Raw genomic sequence first — 20609 nt, 5'->3', positions numbered from 1 at the left:
GGTTATAACAGATTGTATATGTAGAAGAGGTCTGGAGACACTGCAAGGTTTCAGATAGATTATATAATGGTAAGACAGAGATTTAAGAACGAGGTTTTAAATTGTAAGACATTTACAGGGGCAGATGTGGACTCTGACCACAATCTATTGGTTACGAACTGTAGACTAAAACTGAAGAAACTGCAAAAAGGTGGGAATTTAAGAAGATGGGACCTGGATAAACTGAAAATATCAGAGGTTGTAGAGTGTTTCAGAGAGAGCATTAGGGGACGATTGTCAAGAACAGGGGAAAGAAATACAGTAAAAGAAGAATGGGTAGCTTTGAGAGATGAAATAGTGAAGGCAGCAGAGGATCAAGTAGGTAAAAAGATGGGAGTTCATAGAAATCCTTGGGTGACAGAATAGGTACTGAATTTAATTGGTGAAAGAAGAAAATATAAAAATTCAGTAAATGAAGCAGGCGAAAAGGAATACAAACATCTCAAAAATGAGATTGACAGGAAGTGCAAAATGGCTAAACAGGGATGGCTAGAGGACGAATGTAAGGATGTAGAGGCATATATCACCAGGGGTGAGATAGATACTTCCTACAGGAAAAGTAGAGAGACATTTGGAGAGAAGAGAACCACTTGTATGAATTTCAAGAGCTCAGATGGAAACCCAGTTCTAAGCAAAGAAGGGAAAGCAGAAAGGTGGAAGGAGTATATAGAGGGTGTATACAAGGGCGATGTACTTGAGGACAATATTATGGAAATGGAAGAGGATGTAGATGAAGATGAAATGGGAGATACGATACTGCGTGAAGAGTTTGACAGAGCACTGAAAGACCTGAGTCGAAACAAGGCCCCGGGAGTAGACAACATTCCATTAGAACTACTGACAGCCTTGGGAGAGCCAGTCCTGACAAAACTCTTCCATCTGGTGATCAAGATGTACGAGACAGGCGAAATACCCTCAGACTTCAAGAAGAATATAATAATTCCAATCCCAAAGAAAGCAGGTGTTGACAAATGTGAAAATTACTGAACTATCAGTTTAATAAGTCACAGCTGCAAAATATTAACGCGAATTCTTTACAGACGAATGGAAAAACTGGTAGACACCAACCTCGGGGAAGATCAGTTTGGATTCCGTAGAAATGTTGGAACACGTGAGGCAATACTGACCCTACGACTTATCTTAGAAAATAGATTAAGGTAAGGCAAACCTACATTTCTAGCATTTGTAGACTTAGAGAAAGCTTTTGACAATGTTGACTGGAACACTCTCTTTCAAATTCTGAAGGTGGCAGTTGTAAAATACATGGAGCGAAAGGCTATTTACAATTTGTACAGAAACCGGATGGCAGTTATAAGAGTCAAGGGGCGTGAAAGGAAAGCAGTGATTGAGAAGGGAGTGAGACAGGATTGTAGCCTATCCCTGATGTTATTCAGTCTGTATATGGAGCCAGCAGTAAAGGAAACTAGAGAAAAATTTGGAAATAGTAATTAAAATCCACGGAGAAGAAATAAAAACTTTGAGGTTTGCCAATGACATTGTAATTATGTTAGAGACAGCAAAGGAGCTGGAAGAGCAGTTGAACGGGATGACAGTGTCTTGAAAGGAGGATATAAGACGAACATCAGCAAAAGCAAAACGAGGATAATGGAATGTGGTTGAATTAGATCAGGTGATGTCAAGGGAATTAAAGTAGGAAATGAGGCATTTAGTGTAATAAATGAGTTTTGCTATTTGGGGAGCAAAGTAACTGATAATGGTGGAAGTAGAGAGGATATAAAATGAAAGCATTTCTAAAGAACAGGCATTTGTTAAAATCAAGTATAGAATGTCAGGAAGTTCTTTCTGAAAGTATTTGTATGGAGTGTAGTCATGTATGGAAGTGAAACGTGGACGATACACAGTGTAGACGAGAAGGTGTAATGGATCTGGGAGATGTTATTTTTTTTACTGTATTTGTCGATACCAAATTGTAAATGTTTTTTTTATACTTTTTGTCAGAATTTATTGTAATTTGCCTTATATGTTAATTTACTTATATTTTTGAGAGTGAAAGAATATTTATTACTATTAGTAAATGTATCGAAGAATAGCAAAGAGACTGATTACAAGTGGAAGCTTGTGTATTGTGTAAAATATCTTTGACGCTGGAGTCGTCTTTGACTATAGTCAGTCGGCAGCTAACTCTTTGTGTGTGTTGACGGAAGAACAATGTGAAGGTCGCCGTCATAAATAATTTTGAATTATGTTACTATTTTTTTTTGTATTAACCATAAAAAAATAAACTACATTTGAAGAAAAGGTATTTGAAACACCAAAATGAGGCAAACACGTTGAACCACGTCTTTTCTGCAGCCGACAAAGATGCATTGTGGAATCATACTTAGACAACTGAAGCCAACACTAATATCGCCTTGCAAACGTCTAACGGAAAAGGTACTGTCACGAAATATGGCAAATTTAAGTAAATAAAAAATAGTGACTATATTTTCAACTTATGTCTTAGCCGGGATACAATATTTCAAAGGGAATAGAAGCTTTCAAATTGTGGTGCTACAGAAGAATGCTGAACATTAGATGGGTAGATCGCGTAACTAATGAGGAGGTACTGAATAGAACTGGGGAGGAACGGAATTTGTTGCACAACTTGACTAGAAGAATGGATCAGTTGGTAGGGTACGTTCTGAGGCATAAAGGGATCATGAATTTGGTATTGGAGGTAAGTGTGGAGGAAAATTGTAGAGGGAGACCAAGAGATAAATACACTAAGCAGATTCAGAAGGATGTAGGTTGCAGTAGTTACTGGGAGATGAAGAAGCTTGCACAGGATAGAGTAGCATGGAGAGCTGCATCAAACCAGTTTCAGGACTGAAGACCACAACAACAACAACAACAACAACATAGCATAGCATTTTATGAGAGGTATACTGAAGGGCATACATAGGTACAGTATTCATCCTGACACACAGCTTAAGTGATATAAGAATTGTTACATTCAGCTGTCATATCAACCACCGTTCAGGTTCTTAAAGAAAGTGTTTTTATCATGGTGCCACACATATTTTTGAGAGGTCACGAATTTGCTGTACATCTTTAGGCATCCTGAACTTCATTTCAACCACCATCAAGTTCTTAAAGAAAGTGTTTTTATCATTGGGACACACATGTCTTTGAGAGGTCATGAATGTAACTGAAGAGGTAATGAAAATGTTATGAATTTTATCCTCTGAAAATCTGTAGGCACACTGAACTGGCATGGCTAATGATACCCAAAGAACGCCTCATTGTTATCAATGGTTTATACATAGTGTGTGGACTATTTTGAGGGTCAGGAAAACCTTTAAATGGGCATTTGTCTTGTATCGGCTGTAAATAAGTAGTTGCCACTATTAAACATACATTGTCATTTTACCTAATGAGCAACATCACCTGCTGTTATATACTATGTGTGTACGTGTGTGTGTTGTGACAGGAAGGAGACAGTCGACGGCAGGCGGCGGCGACGGCAGCAAGACTGCACCCGTGAGGAAGTCGCGTCACGTGCGGAAGGCCGTCATATCGGACCTGGAAGCTGCAGACCCCACAGATGACGGCTCCCTGACAGGCAGCGTCACGTCGATCCGCAGCTCACCACCCGGTCAGTTTGAGAGACGAGCGTACCAGTTAACAGAATGTCAGAGGCAGCCTCACGGGCGGCCGAAGCAGCTCTTGTGTCGAGAGCGTAAACTAAGGAGAACACTATTCCCCTCTTATCTGAGCAGTGTATGATGTGTTGTAGATTGGCAACGTTCTAAAAAATTGCTGCAGTTTGCATATTAAAATGTTATACACTGCCAGAAAAAAAATTACAACACCAAGAAGGAGCCGTATTTACTTGAATCTAAGCCACACTCGAATCTAAGCCGCACCTGAAAAATGAGACTCGAAATCGAGGAAAAAAAAATTTCCTGAATCTAAACCGCACCTGAAATTTGAGACTCGAAATTCAAGGGGAGACAAAGGTTATAGGCCGCACCTGCAAATCGAAACAAAGTTGGCCCATTGTAATATGAGACACAATTTAGGTCGAATCAATGACAATACAGCTACAGTAGTTTGGTTCGAGTCGTAAGCTTAGCAGTTAAGGTTTACCAGGTAGCCATTGCTATTCGTCAGGTACTCCGTCCATATTTATACGGCTACCCTTCCTTTTTCACTTGCTTCGTATGGTTTGAATCGATTGCTGATTTTGCTTTGATCTGATAAGTGCCGTTTTCTTTGTTATAGGTGTATACGTCACTCTAAGCTGAAAATGCATTACTGTACTGTGTCGTGCATTGTTTGTCGCATTTTGACAGTGAGTGTTTATGGCCTGTCACTGCTCGCGGCATGGCTTGCTTTTGTGTGCGCTACCGCCGCTTACAATACAAAAAAGAGAGGAATTGTCTCATTAGCGAAACAATGGCAAAAGACTGCTATTTGTTGTTACTTACACTGCTGCTTTCTTTGATAATGATCAACAAGAACCAAATAATAGACTGCGTATGATAGAACATGTTCTGAACGAGAGTTAGGCGAAAATTTTTCTCCGTTTGAAAATCTTTGCGGCCGCTTCTTTAGTACATCAAATTCTGCACAGAAATTAGTCATCATCTTAAATTTATAAATCTAGTCAATTGCCGTGCTTCATTTCTGACTGTATCACTATTAGGCATAAGAATAATATGAATATAAACATGACAGGATATGTATATTCTTCCGCGTTTGCTGTTGTCTCACTGTAGTTTCGTAGTTTATTAGGCAGACAGGATTTAAATGAGATAGCAGCAAACATGAAACAGTACATGGCAAAATGTTTATATTCGTATTATTCTTATGGTGACAAGAATACTGCATGTGATTCACAATTCATAAAATTTCCTACTAGCAACCATCTCTTCTGACAGCTAGGAAGAAATTCAGAATGTAGAGCTGGCCATATTGACAAACAACCCAAACAGTCTTGCCAGTCGGATTTTCGTGGTACATTGAAATGCTGCTACATTTGAAGATGAACAATACGGAATTTGTATTTACTTCGTCGGGTAATGTACGAAAATGCAGTGGTCGAAACTCGGGGTGGAGAAAAAAGCTCGTCTTCCACCTTTTTTTAAATTTATTTACTGATGCAGAGGTTTTGGCACCAGTATTTATCTTTGTGCCTGAAAGCATGCCTGTGTAGCACTACATATATTCGACGGCAGAAGTTACTTGTGGTGGCACCTACCAACATTTTTCAGAAATTTCGCTTACTTTGCACTCGATTCTGAGCCGCAGGCGGTTTTTTGAATTACAAAAACCGGAAAAAAAGTGCGGCTTAGATTCGAATAAATACGGTATATAAATAATAATATGACCCGGTGGAGGTGTCAGATCAGTTCTGCCGGTTTGCAGAACCTCTAACGCAATTTGTCATTTCTCGCAGATTCGAACGCGGAGCACTTGGAGACGAAGCGCAGGGTGGAGAGCCTGCGGCAGATGTTCGGCCACGACAACTGGCTGCACAGCCAGGGTGGGACGTTCCTGCAGGACGTGCTCGGCCTGCCGCCCACCGCCGCCACTGCGTCCGCCCTGCTCGGTGGGACCCCACCCGCGGCCACCCCGGCCAGTCCTGCAGTTGTCGACTCTGCTGTTGCGGAGGTAATTAGCTGACCAGAAACTTTACAAATTGTGTGGCTTGCACTGCTCTTCTAACCTATCTCTCTTTTTTTTCAATTAATGGAGACCGCTCACTGAAAATCAGAAGCACAGAAGCATTGACTCGTTTTGACAGGCACACAGAAAAGAAAATTTGCTGCCCGCAAGCGCGCCCACACACACACACACACACACACACACACACACACACACATTTCAGCAGGTCAGGTGAACTGGACTCGCATTCGGGAGGACGATGGTCTATCCCGTCTCCGGCCATCCTGATTTAGGTTTTCCATGATTTCCCTAAATCGCTTCAGGCAAATGTCGGGATGGTTCCTTTGAAAGGGCACGGCCGATTTCCTTCCCTCACCCGAGCTTGCACTCCGTCTCTAATGACCTCGTTGTCGACGGGACGTTGAACGCTAATATCCTCCCCTCCTCAGGTGAACTGGTTGAGGTGGGTAATGTCGAATGGGGTGGGTAAAAGGGGAGGCAGAAAGAGAAATTAGGGGTGGGTGGCTAGCAGCTCAGAGGGAGGCTATAAATGTTCGGCAGGGGGGGGGGGGGGGGTAAGGTATGTCAGGTAGGCAGGCTAGATATGTAATGCATGATTGTAGGGGTCAGTGGGGAGTCCCACACGCTGAAGGTGATATGGGGGTGTGAATTGGCTCTGGATGACTGGGCAAAGGAAGGAAAAACTGTTTGGTGGAGGGTGTGGGGCAGTGGTTTACCAGAAACTAGGCCAGTACACTTATGGGAGGAAAGAATGCGGCATTGAAATGGCTCTGAGTACAATGGGACTCAACTTCTGAGGTCATTGGTCCCCTAGAACTTAGAACTAGTTAAACCTAACTAACCTAAGGACAGCATACACATCCGTGCCCGAGGCAGGATTCTAACCTGCGACTGTAGCAGTCTCGCGGTTCCAGACTGCAGCGCCTAGAACCACACGGCCACTTCGGCCGGCTGCCGCCATTGAGGTTGAAGGTGTTATGCGCAGCTGAATGTTGTGCCACTAGGTGGTCAGCTTTGTTCTCGGTAACAGTTTCATTCTATTGGACAGCCGGTTTGTATTTGTACTGATGTAAAAAGCTGTGCAGTATTTGCAACAGAGGTGGTGTACGACGTGGCTTCTTTCACTAGTGGCCCAGCCCTGACGGGGGAGGGTAAGCCCGAGACAGAACTGGAGTAGGAAGTGACGGGTGAGGTTCGGGCAAGTCTCGCATCTGGGTCTTCTGCAGGGATACGGTGCCCGTCGTAAGGGATCGGTGATGGGAGTGGCACGGTGGTGGACTGGGATATCGTGTAGGACGGGTGGGCAGTGGAACACCACTTTAGGCGGGGTAAGCAGGACAGCGTGGAAGGGATGGCGGCTGTCGAAATGCAGTTACTGTGGGCAGTTAACGGGTTTAATGTGGACAGAAGTGCGGACCGAGAACGGAGGTCGGCATCCGGTAAGGTGACGCGCCGGGGTCAGGAGGACCGGGTGAAGCGGCCGGAAGAGAAGGTGTCGAAGTTCTGAAGGGACGCAAATAGGGTGTCCCGCCCTCGAGTCCAGATCGTGAAAATATCGTCGATAAACTTGAACCGAACTCTGGATTAGGAGTTGTGGTAACCTAGGAAGTTTTCCTCTAGGTTCTGTCCCTTCCTGAGAACACTAACCTCTCAGCAGAAGAAAGGACAGCTAGACATATCGTGAAAACGCATTCTGACCTATTCGTCCTCCCTGCAAACAAATGTTCCACCACTGGTGCAATGAGTTGCAGTGGATACCTGATAGAAGGCCTCCACCAGCTGTCTGCTCCACCTACGACCTCTGCCAGAGTGACCTCATCACAGATGTCCAATGTAACCTCCAGTCACAACTGAAATTCGTGAGCTCTGGCCAGAACCTCTACCTGAAGTCTACCTCCCTCACCCTAACAACACCCCACATACCCACCTCCTACATCCTCCCCAAAATCTACAAACCCAACAACCGTAGATGCCCCATTGTAGCTGGTTATGGTGCTCCCGCCGGCCAGAGTGGCCGAGCAGTTCTAGGCGCTACAGTCCGGAACCGCACTACCGCTACAGTCGCAGGTTCGAATCCTGCCTCGGGATGGATGTGTGTGACGTCTTTGGGTTAGTTAGATTTAAGTAGTTCTACGTTCTAGGGGACTGATGACCTCAGAAGTTAAGTCCTATAGTGCTCAGAGCCAAATTATAGTGCTCCCACTGAAAAATACCTGCTCCTGGATGTGTTGATCACAATACCTTTAACCAATTGCCTGAAGCCTATCCTCTCACATCAAAGACACTAACCGCTTCCTCCACCGACTCTGCGACCCGTTTACCTGATGCATCCCTTCTCGTCGCTGTTGACGTTACTTTCCTGTTTACCGACCTTCCGACTATAACCTGACTCTCGACTATTTTTCCTTTGAAGGGAAGGTATACAAACAAATTTCTGGCACAAGCAGGAGCACCTGAATAGCACCCTCCTATCCCAACCTGTTTATGGGTCGTCTAGAGGAAACATTCCTAGCCTCCCAAAACTCCCAACTCCTAGTCTGGTTCAGGTTCATTGATCAAACAATGGAAAATCCAGGATGGAATGTAAAAATACTAGAGAAGGAAAGTTGCTACTCACCATATAGCGGAGATGCTGAGTTTCGATAGTGCGGTTTCAGCTCTCTGAGACTGCAGACGTGTGTGCAAGTTGCATTTGCGTGAGTGTGTGTGTGTGTGTGTGTGTGTGTGTGTGTGTGTGTGTGTTTGTGTGTGTCTAGTGCTGAGAAAGGCCTTAATGGCCGAAAGCTATAATTGTGTGAATCTTTTTGTTGTGCCTATCGCGACTCAGTATCGCCGCTATACGGTCAGTAGCAACGTTGCTTCTCTGGTACTGTGAGGTTCATTGACGATATATTCGTGATGTGGACTCGGGACCGAGATCCCCTTTCTGCATTCTTTCACAATCTCAAAACGTTCTCTCCCACCCGCTTCACACGGTACTTGTAGGCCCAACACGCCACCTTCCTGGATGTTGACTTCCTCGTCTCTGATGGCTTTGTCCACACTTATGTTCACATTAAACCCACTAACCAGCAACAGTACCTGCATTTTTACAACTGTCATCCCTCCCTTAAAAAAAAAAAAAATCCTTTTTATGCAGCTGTGGATGATGTATCTGTACTGATGAGAACTTTCTTGCCGGATATGTCGAAGGCTCCCTGAAGGCCTTCACAGACAGGCAATACCCACCAGATTTTCCGTAATGTACCCATATACACTCTGAATCCACCCACCACAGCCAAGATTCGAGTACAAATGAGTGCCCCCCTCATCACTCAGTACCACACTGGACTGGCACAACTGAGCCACACCCTCCACCACGGCTTCGATTCTTTCTCTTCGAGCCCCGAGAGATCCTACCCACCCGTCCCGAAGTGGCGTTCTGTCGCCCACCGGACCCGTACGGCTCTGTGCCGCTCCCACACCTGAGGTGCGAGATCTTCCCAATACGCCCACCCGGCAGCTAGTACACCAGTCCCGTCTCAGGTTTATCCTACCCCACGAGAGGCTGGGCTACCTGTGAGAGCTGCCGTGTCGTACACCAGCTCTGCTGCAAACATTACACGGCCTTTTACGTCAATATCGGTACCGAACAGCTGTCGACTAGGACGAACGGCCACCGCCAAACTGTTGTCGAGAACAGAGTCGACTACCCGTGGCACGGTATGCGACTGAACAAAACACGCTCAATTTCGATGGCCGCTTCACAGTTTGGGGTATTTTGATCCTTCCCTGCGTCCCTTCTCGTCACTGTTGATGTTACTTTTCTGTTTACCGACCTTCCGACTATAACCTGACTCTCAACTATTGTTCCTTTGAAACACAACTATGTTAACCGACCTCACTCCCATTTACTCTTGAGTCGTCTCCTTTTTCCCTCTCCTCTTTAGCCATTCAGGCATCTTTTCTTCCTACATAGTTGTCTTCATCTTTATACTATATACGTCTCTACTTCCGTATGCATCCTCTTTGATTTGAAGCTGGCACGGTACTTACAGTAGAATATCTTTGGCTTCCCTCTGACGACCGTGCCTCCGTCCTTACTACCCTCCCTGTTTACCTTTCCCTGTTGCTTCATAACCTGGGTTGTGAGTAACTGAACCCACTTTCCATTCTTCCCTTTTTTCCCCTCTCTCCTCCCTGACGAAGGTACAAAGTTCTGAAAGCTAGGAATGTAAATTTTCTGTTCTGTTTTGTGTATCTATCGGCTGTACTGAGCTGAGGTAAGTACTGGCCAGCCCCTCTATCTCTTTGTTAGTATTTGTTTCACATCTTTATATCAGATTTTCCATTAATCATGTAGATGATAGTTAACCTTACAACACATCCTCTGCTCCCCGTAATTGTCCCGGCACCGATGAGCGGTAACTCACTGTCCTCGCACCCTCCGCCCGACAGTTTCCTTTCCTCCTTTCTGTCAGCTCCTGCCAATTGACATCCACCTGTCACTTTCAAGGTGTGCCACTTTCCACTGGCCACTACAGTTGTGTGTCACGTGCCTAGCCTGCATATCTATCGCCCGACTCTCCCGCATTCCCAGATGGGAAAAAGGTCTCCCTCCGGGACGCTGCCCACCCCACTCCCGATCCCCATCCCCGCCCCCCACTTCCTGCCTCTGCCTCCTTCAATCCGACCGAGCGAGGTGGCGCAGTGGTTAGCACACTGGACTCGCATTCGGGAGGACGACGGTTCAATCCCGTCTCCGGCCATCCTGATTTAGGTTTTCCGTGATTTCCCTAAATCGCTTCAGGCAAATGCCGGGATGGTTCCTTTGAAAGGGCACGGCCGATTTGCTTCCCCATCCTTCCCTCCCCCGAGCTTGCGCTCCGTCTCTAATGACCTCATTGTCGACGGGACGTTAAACACTAATCTCCTCCTCCTCCTCCTCCTCCTCCTCCTTCAATCCGACCCACCGAATACTACCCCCACGACACTGAATCCGTGTCCCAAACTGCAGCACTGGAACTATTAGTCCGGCCGGCACAGAGTAGGGTCGTAGGTGTGTGAATGTGTGTGTTTTCTTTTGTGTGTGCCTATCAGCAATTCAGTGCCTCTGCTTTTTGGTGGGTGGTCGTCTTTAATCCAAAAGGATTTACACTCTACAAGAACTTCCGTACAACATCTCTCTCTTGTTTACCGTTTCAAAATCTTACACATTTTTTATAGTATATTTTTAAATAGCAAATCTAAAAAGTGTCTTCTGTTTCATTATGTCCGCGCAATATTTTCTTTTACCTTGAGAATGAGTTTGGCCATTACTACATGTTCTTGTTTTTGCTCTTTTTCTTGGCACAGTTTTTTTCCCCCTAAAGGGATAATTCCAGGGTTAATTGTGTATCTGTATACAGACTTAATGAAATATCGCAGGTTTTTGTTTCAGTTTTCTGTAGTATATTTATAATTTTGTATGCAAATCTCATCTAAATGCCACGATATCTGTATTACAGTGCAGAACTTCGACACGCTCGACATACTACTACGAATACCACAAAAATTTTATATCGAAGATTTATAGGAAACGTTCTGATACTTCCGCTGACAGTGACTTGTAACGAGCCGCATTCACTTTTATTGTGGCTCTCTCACGACAACACAAAATGCACACTCAGTTAAGATACACTTTATTACAGGAACCAATTGAGTATTTAACTTGAGTAATGTCCAATCCGAAGTACTGTAGTTAACAGCAATCAAATGTGTGTACTAATTCTTGAATCTTGTCTGTGGCCGTATCACAAGTATATACAATGACTAATGTTCCCTCACAGCTATCTTAAGTGCCAGGAGACGACCGTCACTGTGGAAGACCACAACACAGTGTGACGAGAGGGCAATGTGAACCGATTCCCGATGCGACGTACCGTATCGGCGCGTAGCCTGGGGGCACGTCTCGGTCTTCTATCGTCGTAGGTGTGCCTGGTTCGGTACCTGCTATACAATGTTTCCTAGTGCTGACCCGTGTGCCGGTGAAGGGTCACGCCAGCACATTCCCCCTCCCTTCCCGGAAAAATGCCACGCCATTATCTCGTGCTGGGGATGTGAATGACAATGTGGGAGAGGCAGAAAGCTGTGCGTAGAGATGAGCCGGGAGGTGTAGCTGTGGGGGACACAGTACTCCCGGCCATACCGTGCCTTCTGGCTTGTGAGAGCAGAGGATCGCCCTCCCAAAAACACAGCCCGGGATACTCGCTGTAACGAAGCAGGGTTGCCCACTGCTATCCTGTTTTGGTTTTACACTCCTTCAGTAACGTAGTTAAGCAATCAACTTTTTTTTTTTTTTTTTCACTACTCAGATTCAGACTACAGATTCTGTGGCTTTCAGCCTCATAGTACAGAATTCAGAAAAGTTTAAATAAAATTCCCGTTGTAAAATCTATTATTTCAGTATATTCTAATGTCTATTCTGAAAGTAATGAGCTAGTTAGTTTTATTGGAAATGCATCCTATTAAAAGTTATGAACAATGACGTATATTGTGCAATACATATTAAGTAAAATTCGAGTGAGCTAATAGATCGAATTCAGCTATAAGACTGCATCCAAAAGAAAGCCTAAATTTTACTGATTCCAGCGAAGTGTTTAAATTAACCTAAAGCCTATTAGTTAAATAGATATTAAGACTTAAAATCTGTAGCCTGTATGACTTTCAGTGCCAATTGTGACCAAACTACCAAAAAATTCCGAGATCTGTTTCGATACTTTTGCTACCTTTATTTTTCTACGTAAAATGACTCCGGTCTCAACTTTGTAAGTGCATTAATTAAGAATTAAGTAAATCTGAATAAGTAAAAATTATTGTTCGAGAGGGCGGCCATAGTTATAAGTCGGGAATTCCCACTGTGGATGCATAAGTTAGTTCCGCCTATTTAAATTGATACAGCTCACTCGTGTTATTTCAGTAATGAAACCCAATAGTTAACTTCAAAACTGATTAGAAAGGATCATTTTAACCCTGGGAAATTATAAACTATAATATATTAACAGAAATAGTCAAATATTCAAGCACTCGTCTGTATAAGATACGAGCTGGTGCAGTTCTCAGTTAGTTCTCGGTCAGATTCTCACAGAGCAAAAGTGTGGCAAGTCGGTTAATTTTTCCGATCGGTACCAAAAAAGTGTAATTTTAAACATTGTTAAAGACGAAGTTTTTGACCTACTTAATGTGACGATTAAGTGTAAGAGGCCTGGTCACAGAATATTGTGCGTGTGAATGATAAGAAGTAAATCACACTGTGGTTGTCATAAATGTTCAACAATGAATACGGTCTTGACTTTTGATTTTGGAAAACTTCATCTAGGATCCTAGCTTCTTAATTTCAGTGTGATTTAGGTGAGACGGACACAGCTACCGGGAAGACAATATTGAATAAGCAAAGCGAGGTAGCTTGGGAACACGGCGCACTATCTACTGGGTGAGGAAATGTTTCAATACCAGTACATCCGGTTGTGACGTGAACTTTAAGTGGCACTAATTTAAGGATACAGCCCGGCACGTTACAACGTCCAGCCGTCTCCTAGGACTGTAATGGCGATGGCGGGTCCGGGTCCGGGTCCGTCGGGTCGCAGAGTGGTGACGGCAGAGGCGAGGACTCGACGTCCGCCGGCTCGCCCCGGGGTGTCGTGGCGGCACCTGCGGGCTTCTGCGAAGGCTGCGTTGTCCCGTGAGGCCACGAATCTGAGGGAAAAAAAGCAGGAGAATCGCGGGTCAGACGAGAAATGCGAATTTGATTCTGGTGACGGTGCTGCAAACTGTCGGGTCCTGCAATTAGGTACATATATGTGCCAATGCTTTCTGGATCTCGCCTCACTAACAGTGCCGACGTCGGCCAAAAACCCGGTTAAGCACTCGGTGCAAAGCAATACTCGTGGACTGTCGGCGGTGCCAGATACTACTGTAGTGGGACTTTGAATTTCTCCGCGCTGCACTCGTTCCCTCAGATATAAATTATACCGTCGCAGCTGTACGAGCGCTCGACAGCACAGAAAATATATAAGAAAATGAAGGTACTAAAATTATAACTCTTTTTGTTTTCTATCCGCTTTTGTCTCTTGAGAGTGGGAGCTTAACTTACTTATTAGCTAGCCTCGGTCAGATTAAGACGAAGAAACTTATTGATGTGCAGACGTATTGTGGAAGTTTGTATGAAATTTGGAGGATGGAAGCAGCAACGTAAAATACATTGCATTCAATATCAAAACGGTTTTAATTTGTATACATTAGTAATTGCTGGACAATGAATTTTATTGCAAGATTTCGGAGCAGCTACGGCTTTTCACGCAGAAATGAAGCAGGAGATTTTTGGAGAACAAGACGTGGACGCCGCACGAGAGAAGACATGTTAACATGGTAAAGGACGAACTCTTATCTACGCGATTTCCCCCTGTTTATCACATTTTGTTATTCTCTGTTCTCTTTCAAATAATTTTTGTAGTGGAAATTGGTTTGACTTTTGCTCAGAAACGCCACAAGGACCACCCCAACAGTAGCTTTTCCGAATCACAAAGTCCGATTTGCTTTTCATTCTTTCCCTTTTTCACGGTCATTAACGATTTTCAAACCCCTTTTTATTCACCATTTCTTCCCACATTTTCAATCTTTTCTTTTCTTCTCTTCTGTTTTTCTTTTTTATTAGCGGTGAGTGAAGCTGTGTCCAATGGCAGTGTCTGTGCGGAAGTTCCGCCCTGTCGCGTGAGTCGGAGTGAGAGGTGCGGCACCTGCTCCCGTGTCTGGGAGGAGTGAAGCTTGATCGTCTGTCATTTCAAAGTGCATACGAAGCATTCTGCCTCTCTATTGGACTGGGAGTGGAACGGAGCACTTGTTAGACGACAAATGCCATTTCGTTCACAAAGCTCTTCAGAGTCGAGTGATGTTAACTGAGGTCCATTGTCTTTAACAGTGATTTCAGGCAATCCTTCAATGCAAAAAATTAAGGACAACACTCGAAAGGTGCTACGTGACACGGTCGAGTTCGTAGGCACTACAAATGGGAAGTTGCTAAAAGAGTCTACCACCGTGAGCCAGCGAGTGTTCCAAAACGGACCTGCAAAGTCTGTGTGCACTCTTTGCTGTGGGGATCGAGTCTTAGGCCGAGCTGAGAATGTCTGTACCAGAGCAGACTCGGAATGTATACTAAACATTTCATTAAATTAATTTCCAGGTCAGTTACCAAGATTTAAATTTCTATTATTTTTTAATTATCGTAATGAATAGTAGAAGGTTTTCGACAGCACGAATCTAATATTCTTGCGGGTGTCAGCTGTCAGTTGAAATGTAGCCTCGTACGTAGAGGACGAGTGACGCTGTGCTGCCACGGTCTCGTGAACTCCACATCGAACAGAAAACGGACACAACTGAGCAAATATTTGAAAATAAATCTAATGCAAATACATTGAAGTAAAATGAAACAGCAAGTTTAGTATTATGCTTATCCATTACGGATATTTCAGAACCGTGACTGTATATTGAATGTAAATAAGTTTTACAGAACTGCAACCAGTCACCCTAATGTTTGGCATTAACATGAATACCAAGGACTCAATAATACAGAGTTATTGTATCTGTAGTGAGATGCAGCTGTCTGTATGACTAGGACCTTTATATTTAAATAAATAACAAATCTTCAGATGAACTGTTGACTTATTTCTGTTGTTATGTTAACATGATCAGGGTATTATCAAGAGCAGATTCTGTTTATTTTAGCTAAAGGTATATGTATAAGAGTTATAGTGATTGTAATGGGCTGAAGCTGTTTGTATGGCTGTACATTTTATATTTAAAATATGAACAAAAATTCTTTAACTGTTGACTTATTTTTATTCTTACATTAGAGTGATCTGGGATATTGGTAAAGGCAACTTCTGTTTGTTCCATTTAGTTTAGTATTACCAGCCACTTTTCCTTTATTTCCAAAATATGTTTAATACTTTTAAATATCGTTCATCAGGTGGATTTGAGTGGATTAATACGGCACGTACGTGTCGTGTTACAACTTCGGAGTAACTCGTGGTACTTCGTGGAAGAGGAAACTGACACTATTTCAGTATACGGCTCACAGTTTTTTGGAAATTTAAACCTTCGAAACACGTTACGGAAATAAACAGACAGTTACCAGTAACAGTAAAATTGTTCTCTCGCTCAATATCGGTAACAGTCGCAATAAATTCTGAGCAAAAACTTTGCACGTAAATGTAAATTTACGCAATGTCATCGGTATTACCGTTCATATTTGTAACACTACAAACTGTGTGTTGAGTGGTGACTTTCACTCCTCCCATTATTTGTATTTCACTCGTGAGTTATTCTTTTTTTCTCAGTATTGTCAAATTTTCTTTTTCAGGTAGACAGTGTGGAAGTGCTCAAGGAAGGAAACAGCGACACATTTGACGACTCGTGTGAACACACTCTCTCATCGGAAGAAGGGAACGGACAGCGAGAAGAGGAAGAAATAATTCCACCGGCAGATGACGGTAATAAGAGAAAGGCTGTGCGGTAGTTATTATAGCCCAGACTACTCTAGGTGTCTGGGAACACTGGCAGCAGGCAAAAGTTACGTCTCACATTCCCGAACTTCCACTCTCGTAAGTCGGCGGCACTGTAAGCGGCAATAGGATCTGAGTACATTAATCGATTTTAAGACACTCGCTTAACACCGGCTAGCAACTGACGCAGTTTTGCACACACCAGTCGGACTCCGCCACTTTGTTTGGATTCGGTCATCTATCTTCTGCGTGTGACCGCTTCACCTGTTTCATCTACATCTACATCAGTACTCTGCAAGTAACCTTAAAGTGTGTCACAGAGGGTACTTCCGGTGCCACTGTCTGACGTCCTCTCCCCCGTCGTGTTGGCCATTGTTATGCGAGAAGAACGATTGTCGGTAATCCGTGCATTTGCCCTAATTTCTCAGATATTCTCTTTATGGCAATTTCTCAGAACATATGTGGGAGAGAGTAATATGTTGCCCTACCCTTCTCAGAATGTACCCTCTGAAAATTTCGGTAGAAACCTTCTCCGTGAAACAGAACACATCTACATCTACATTTATACTCCGCAAGCCACCCAACGGTGTGTGGTGGAGGGCACTTTACGTGCCACTGTCATTACCTCCCTTTCCTGTTCCAGTCGCGTACGGTTCGCGGGAAGAACGACTCTCTGAAAGCCTCCGTGCGCACTCGAATCTCTCTAATTTTACATTCGTGATCTCCTCGGGAGGTATAAGTAGGGGGAAGCAATATATTTTATACCTCATCCAGAAACGCACCCTCTCGAAACTTCGCAAGCAAGCTACACCGCGATGCAGAGCGCCTCTCTTGCAGAGTCTGCCACTCGAGTCTGCTAAACGTCTCCGTAACGCTATCACGCTTACCATATAACCCTGTGACGATAAAGCACCGCTCTTCTTTGGATCTTCTCTATCTCCTCTGTCAACCCGACCTGGTAGGGATCCCACACTGATGAGCAGTACTCCAGCATAGGTCGAACGAGTGTTTTGTAAGCCACCTCCTTTGTTGATGGACTACATTTTCTAAGCACTCTCCCAATGAATCTCAACCTGGTACCCGCCTTACCAACAATTTTATATGATCATTCCACTTCAAATCGTTCCGCACGCATACTCCCAGATATTTTACAGAAGTAACTGCAACCAGTGTTTGTTCCGCTATCATATAATCATACAATAAAGGATCCTTCTTTCTATGTATTCGCAATACATTACATTTGTCTATGTTAAGGGTCAGTTGCCACTCCCTGCACCAAGTGCCTATCCGCTGCAGATCTTCCTGCATTTCGCTGCAATTTTCTAATGCTGCAACTTCTCTGTATACTACAGCATCATGCGCGAAAAGCCGCATGGAACTTCTGACACTATCTACTAGGTCATTTATATATATATTGTGAAAAGTAATGGTCCAATAACACTCCCCTGTGGCACGCCAGAGGTTACTTTAACGTCTGTAGACGTCTCTCCATTGAGAACAACATGCTGTGTTCTGTTGGCTAAAAACTCTTCAATCCAGCCACACAGCTGGTCTGATATTCCGTAGGCTCTTACTTTGTTTATCAGGTGCCAGTGCGGAACTGTATCGAACGCCTTCCGGAAGTCGAGGAAAATGGCATCTACATGGGAGCCTGTATCTAATATTTTCTGGGTCTCATGAAGTCTGGCAATTTAGATTTCACGGAAATCCGTGCAACTACGAGTAACAGCTGCCGTGTGCAGCGCATTTCAAATAAGGAATTTTCTGCGCCGCACCCTGTAGAACGGGGCAGCCCGGTATGCCACTTTTCAGTCAGAATCTTTCAATAAAGAGGAGCATACTTGCCTTTTTTGTACTCTGATAGGAGCAGTTTTCCACCGGTTACACTACTGACGACACACAGCTGCCGGCCGGAGTGGCGGAGCGGTTCTAGGCACTACAGACTGGAACCGTGCGACGACGAAAGATCGATACTCGAATATTTCTCATCGATACTCGAATATTTCTCATCAGTGTGAGATCCTTAGCAGGTCAGATTAACACAAGAGATACAGCTCTTCCAAAGATTGCACATTTCGTCGGCCCAAGAGTATTACAGAGATGCTCTACAAACTCCAGTGACGGACACTACAGCATCCCTGAATATGGAAGTTAATAGGAATATAAAAAAAGGGAGGAAGGTTTATCTGTTCAGCAAGAGTAATAGAAGGCAGATTTCAGACTATCTAACAGATCAAAACGATAATTTCTGTTCCGACATTCGGGAGACAGTTCCACGTCGCCCCTGCAGGTCGTGTTCCTGATGGGAAATCAATTCTTATGTGAGTAGACACCTTTATGGGTACTGAAAGTGTGCAGAAAAAGGAACCGGGACTTTTGAGAACCACCAAAACACCTGAAAACATCGAGAGGGTAAGGATGTCGATTTTGAATTCCCCCGAGCGATCTACAAGCAAATGTGAAGCTGCCCTTGCAATTTCTGAATGCACAGTGAATTCTTCATCAATAGTTGAAATATCTGTATAAACTGTCAGAGGTGCACAACCTTCGTCCACGTGATTTTGTTTCACGAAAAAATGTGTCTGAAGCCTCGATCGACGAGCTCTCTTGTGATGCCTCACTGTCCTTCAGCACTGAGGCACATTTTCGTTTGTCTGGCTGTGTGAATAAACAAAGCGGCATTGGAGTGGCACGAACCTCTGAGAACTTCGTGAGCTGCCCCTGCATACAGAATGTGGGACTGTTTGGTGTGCACTATCTAAAATTGACATTATTGGCCCACCGTTTTTCGAAGAGAACAATAAAGCAGTGTCGAATTACACTTCATCGAGATTCTTCCGACGGACCTAACTCTGGTATCTGACTTTCCTGCTGTTTGTACCTGTCCACTCCCACTCACCCATTCATTCAGCCCAACTCATTGGCATTACCACTTTGTGCCTTGTGTTTCAACTGCTGTCTTCTCTCCCTGTTACTATCTCCTCTTGCTCTCTCACTATCTCATTCATTCCTTCCAATACTGCTGTCTCTGTCACTGTCTGTCTCTTCCTCAGTGTCACTGTCACACACTCTGTCTTTCGTTATCACTGGTTCTTACTCACTTCGACTTTCTCCTTCTCCGGACTCCTTTCCCACTGGCACTGTTTCCTTCACTCGTTTCCTAGCACTGTTCTCTCACCGTCTACTGTATTCCACTTCCACTCTGTCTCTCCCTTTGTCTCACATTACCATTTTCTCCTTCATTCTTTCTATACCACAACAACCGTCTATTATCTTCCGGTATATATTACTTCTCCTTCTTTCTCTCTCTCTCAGCATAAAACAGCACGTGTATAAAAACATGCTGAGGAAGGTAAAATGAGGCAGCTTTATAGTGAGAGTCTTTGATTTGAATAAAGAGGAACATATTTGCCTGTTTTCTGCTGTGATAGGAGCATTTTTCTGCTGTTTCCATTCCTTTTCCTGAGACTTCAGGGCATGTCAACAGACTTCAGGGCATGTCAACTCGTATGAAAACAACTTAATGGGTCAGTAAAATTTTGATCAGAACTAAATTTACACCTCAGACTAGACTTTACGTGCACAAAATTTCGCACGTGTTTCAGTACTATATTGTGGTGTTCACGTACTCCTTCTGATGACACCGGAGACACTCGACACTGTATTTCTCCACGTTATGTCACTTTATAAAATACGTTTTCGCCTCGTGCTACATTTTACGAGTATAAGTAGGGTAACTTTGAACCTATGTATCTTGGAACTGGATGAAGATATCAAGATAATTTTCAATATTGGTCAAGACTAGAACTGTAAGAATGTTTTCTAAAAATTACAGCCATTTATTTTGCATAGTTGTCTCAAATCTGTGGCTGGGGTCTGCTAACAAAAAAAAAAAAAAAAAATTATTAAGCCTGAAATTTTGACGAATTGTACCCACAAAACTTACGCACTGCATCATTCAGTTATTCATTCGTTCATCGTGTGTTGTTGTTGTTGTTGTTGTTGTTGCGGTCTTCAGTCCAGAGACTGGTTTGATGCAGCTCTCCATGCTACTCTATGTGGTGAAAGCTTCTTCATCTCCCATTACCTACTGCAGCTTACATCCTTCTGAAACTGCATAGTATATTCATCTCTTGGCCTCCGTCTACGATTTTTACCCTTCACCCTGCCCTCCAATACTAAATTGGTAATCGCTTGATGCCTCAGAACATGTCCTACCAACCGACCCCTTCTTCTAGTCAAGTTGTGCCACAAATTTCTCTTCCCCCCAATTCTATTCAGTACCTCCTCATTAGTTAAGCATTATTCTGTAGCACCACATTTCGAAAGCTTCTATCCTCTTATTTTCCAAACTATTTATCGTCAATGTTTCACTTCCATACAAATACTTTCAGAAGCAACTTCCTGACACTTAAATCTATA

The 20609-nt window shown here is 43.8% G+C and overlaps 1 protein-coding gene across 1 annotated transcript in view; it reads left to right on the top strand.

The window, feature by feature from the left end:
• LOC126214992 (serine/threonine-protein kinase 11-interacting protein) overlaps positions 1-20609 on the top strand; it is a 204910-nt gene that overhangs the window by 19999 nt on the left and 164302 nt on the right. The window contains exons 3-5 of the mRNA XM_049941622.1: positions 3470-3634; positions 5441-5655; positions 16046-16175. Of these exons, the coding sequence (XP_049797579.1) occupies positions 3470-3634; positions 5441-5655; positions 16046-16175 (510 nt within the window). The remainder of the gene's footprint in view (positions 1-3469; positions 3635-5440; positions 5656-16045; positions 16176-20609) is intronic.

This window comes from Schistocerca nitens, chromosome 12 (genome assembly GCF_023898315.1).
Source record: "Schistocerca nitens isolate TAMUIC-IGC-003100 chromosome 12, iqSchNite1.1, whole genome shotgun sequence".
NCBI lineage: Eukaryota > Metazoa > Arthropoda > Insecta > Orthoptera > Acrididae > Schistocerca > Schistocerca nitens.
This window is presented reverse-complemented; position numbering and strand designations above follow the sequence as displayed.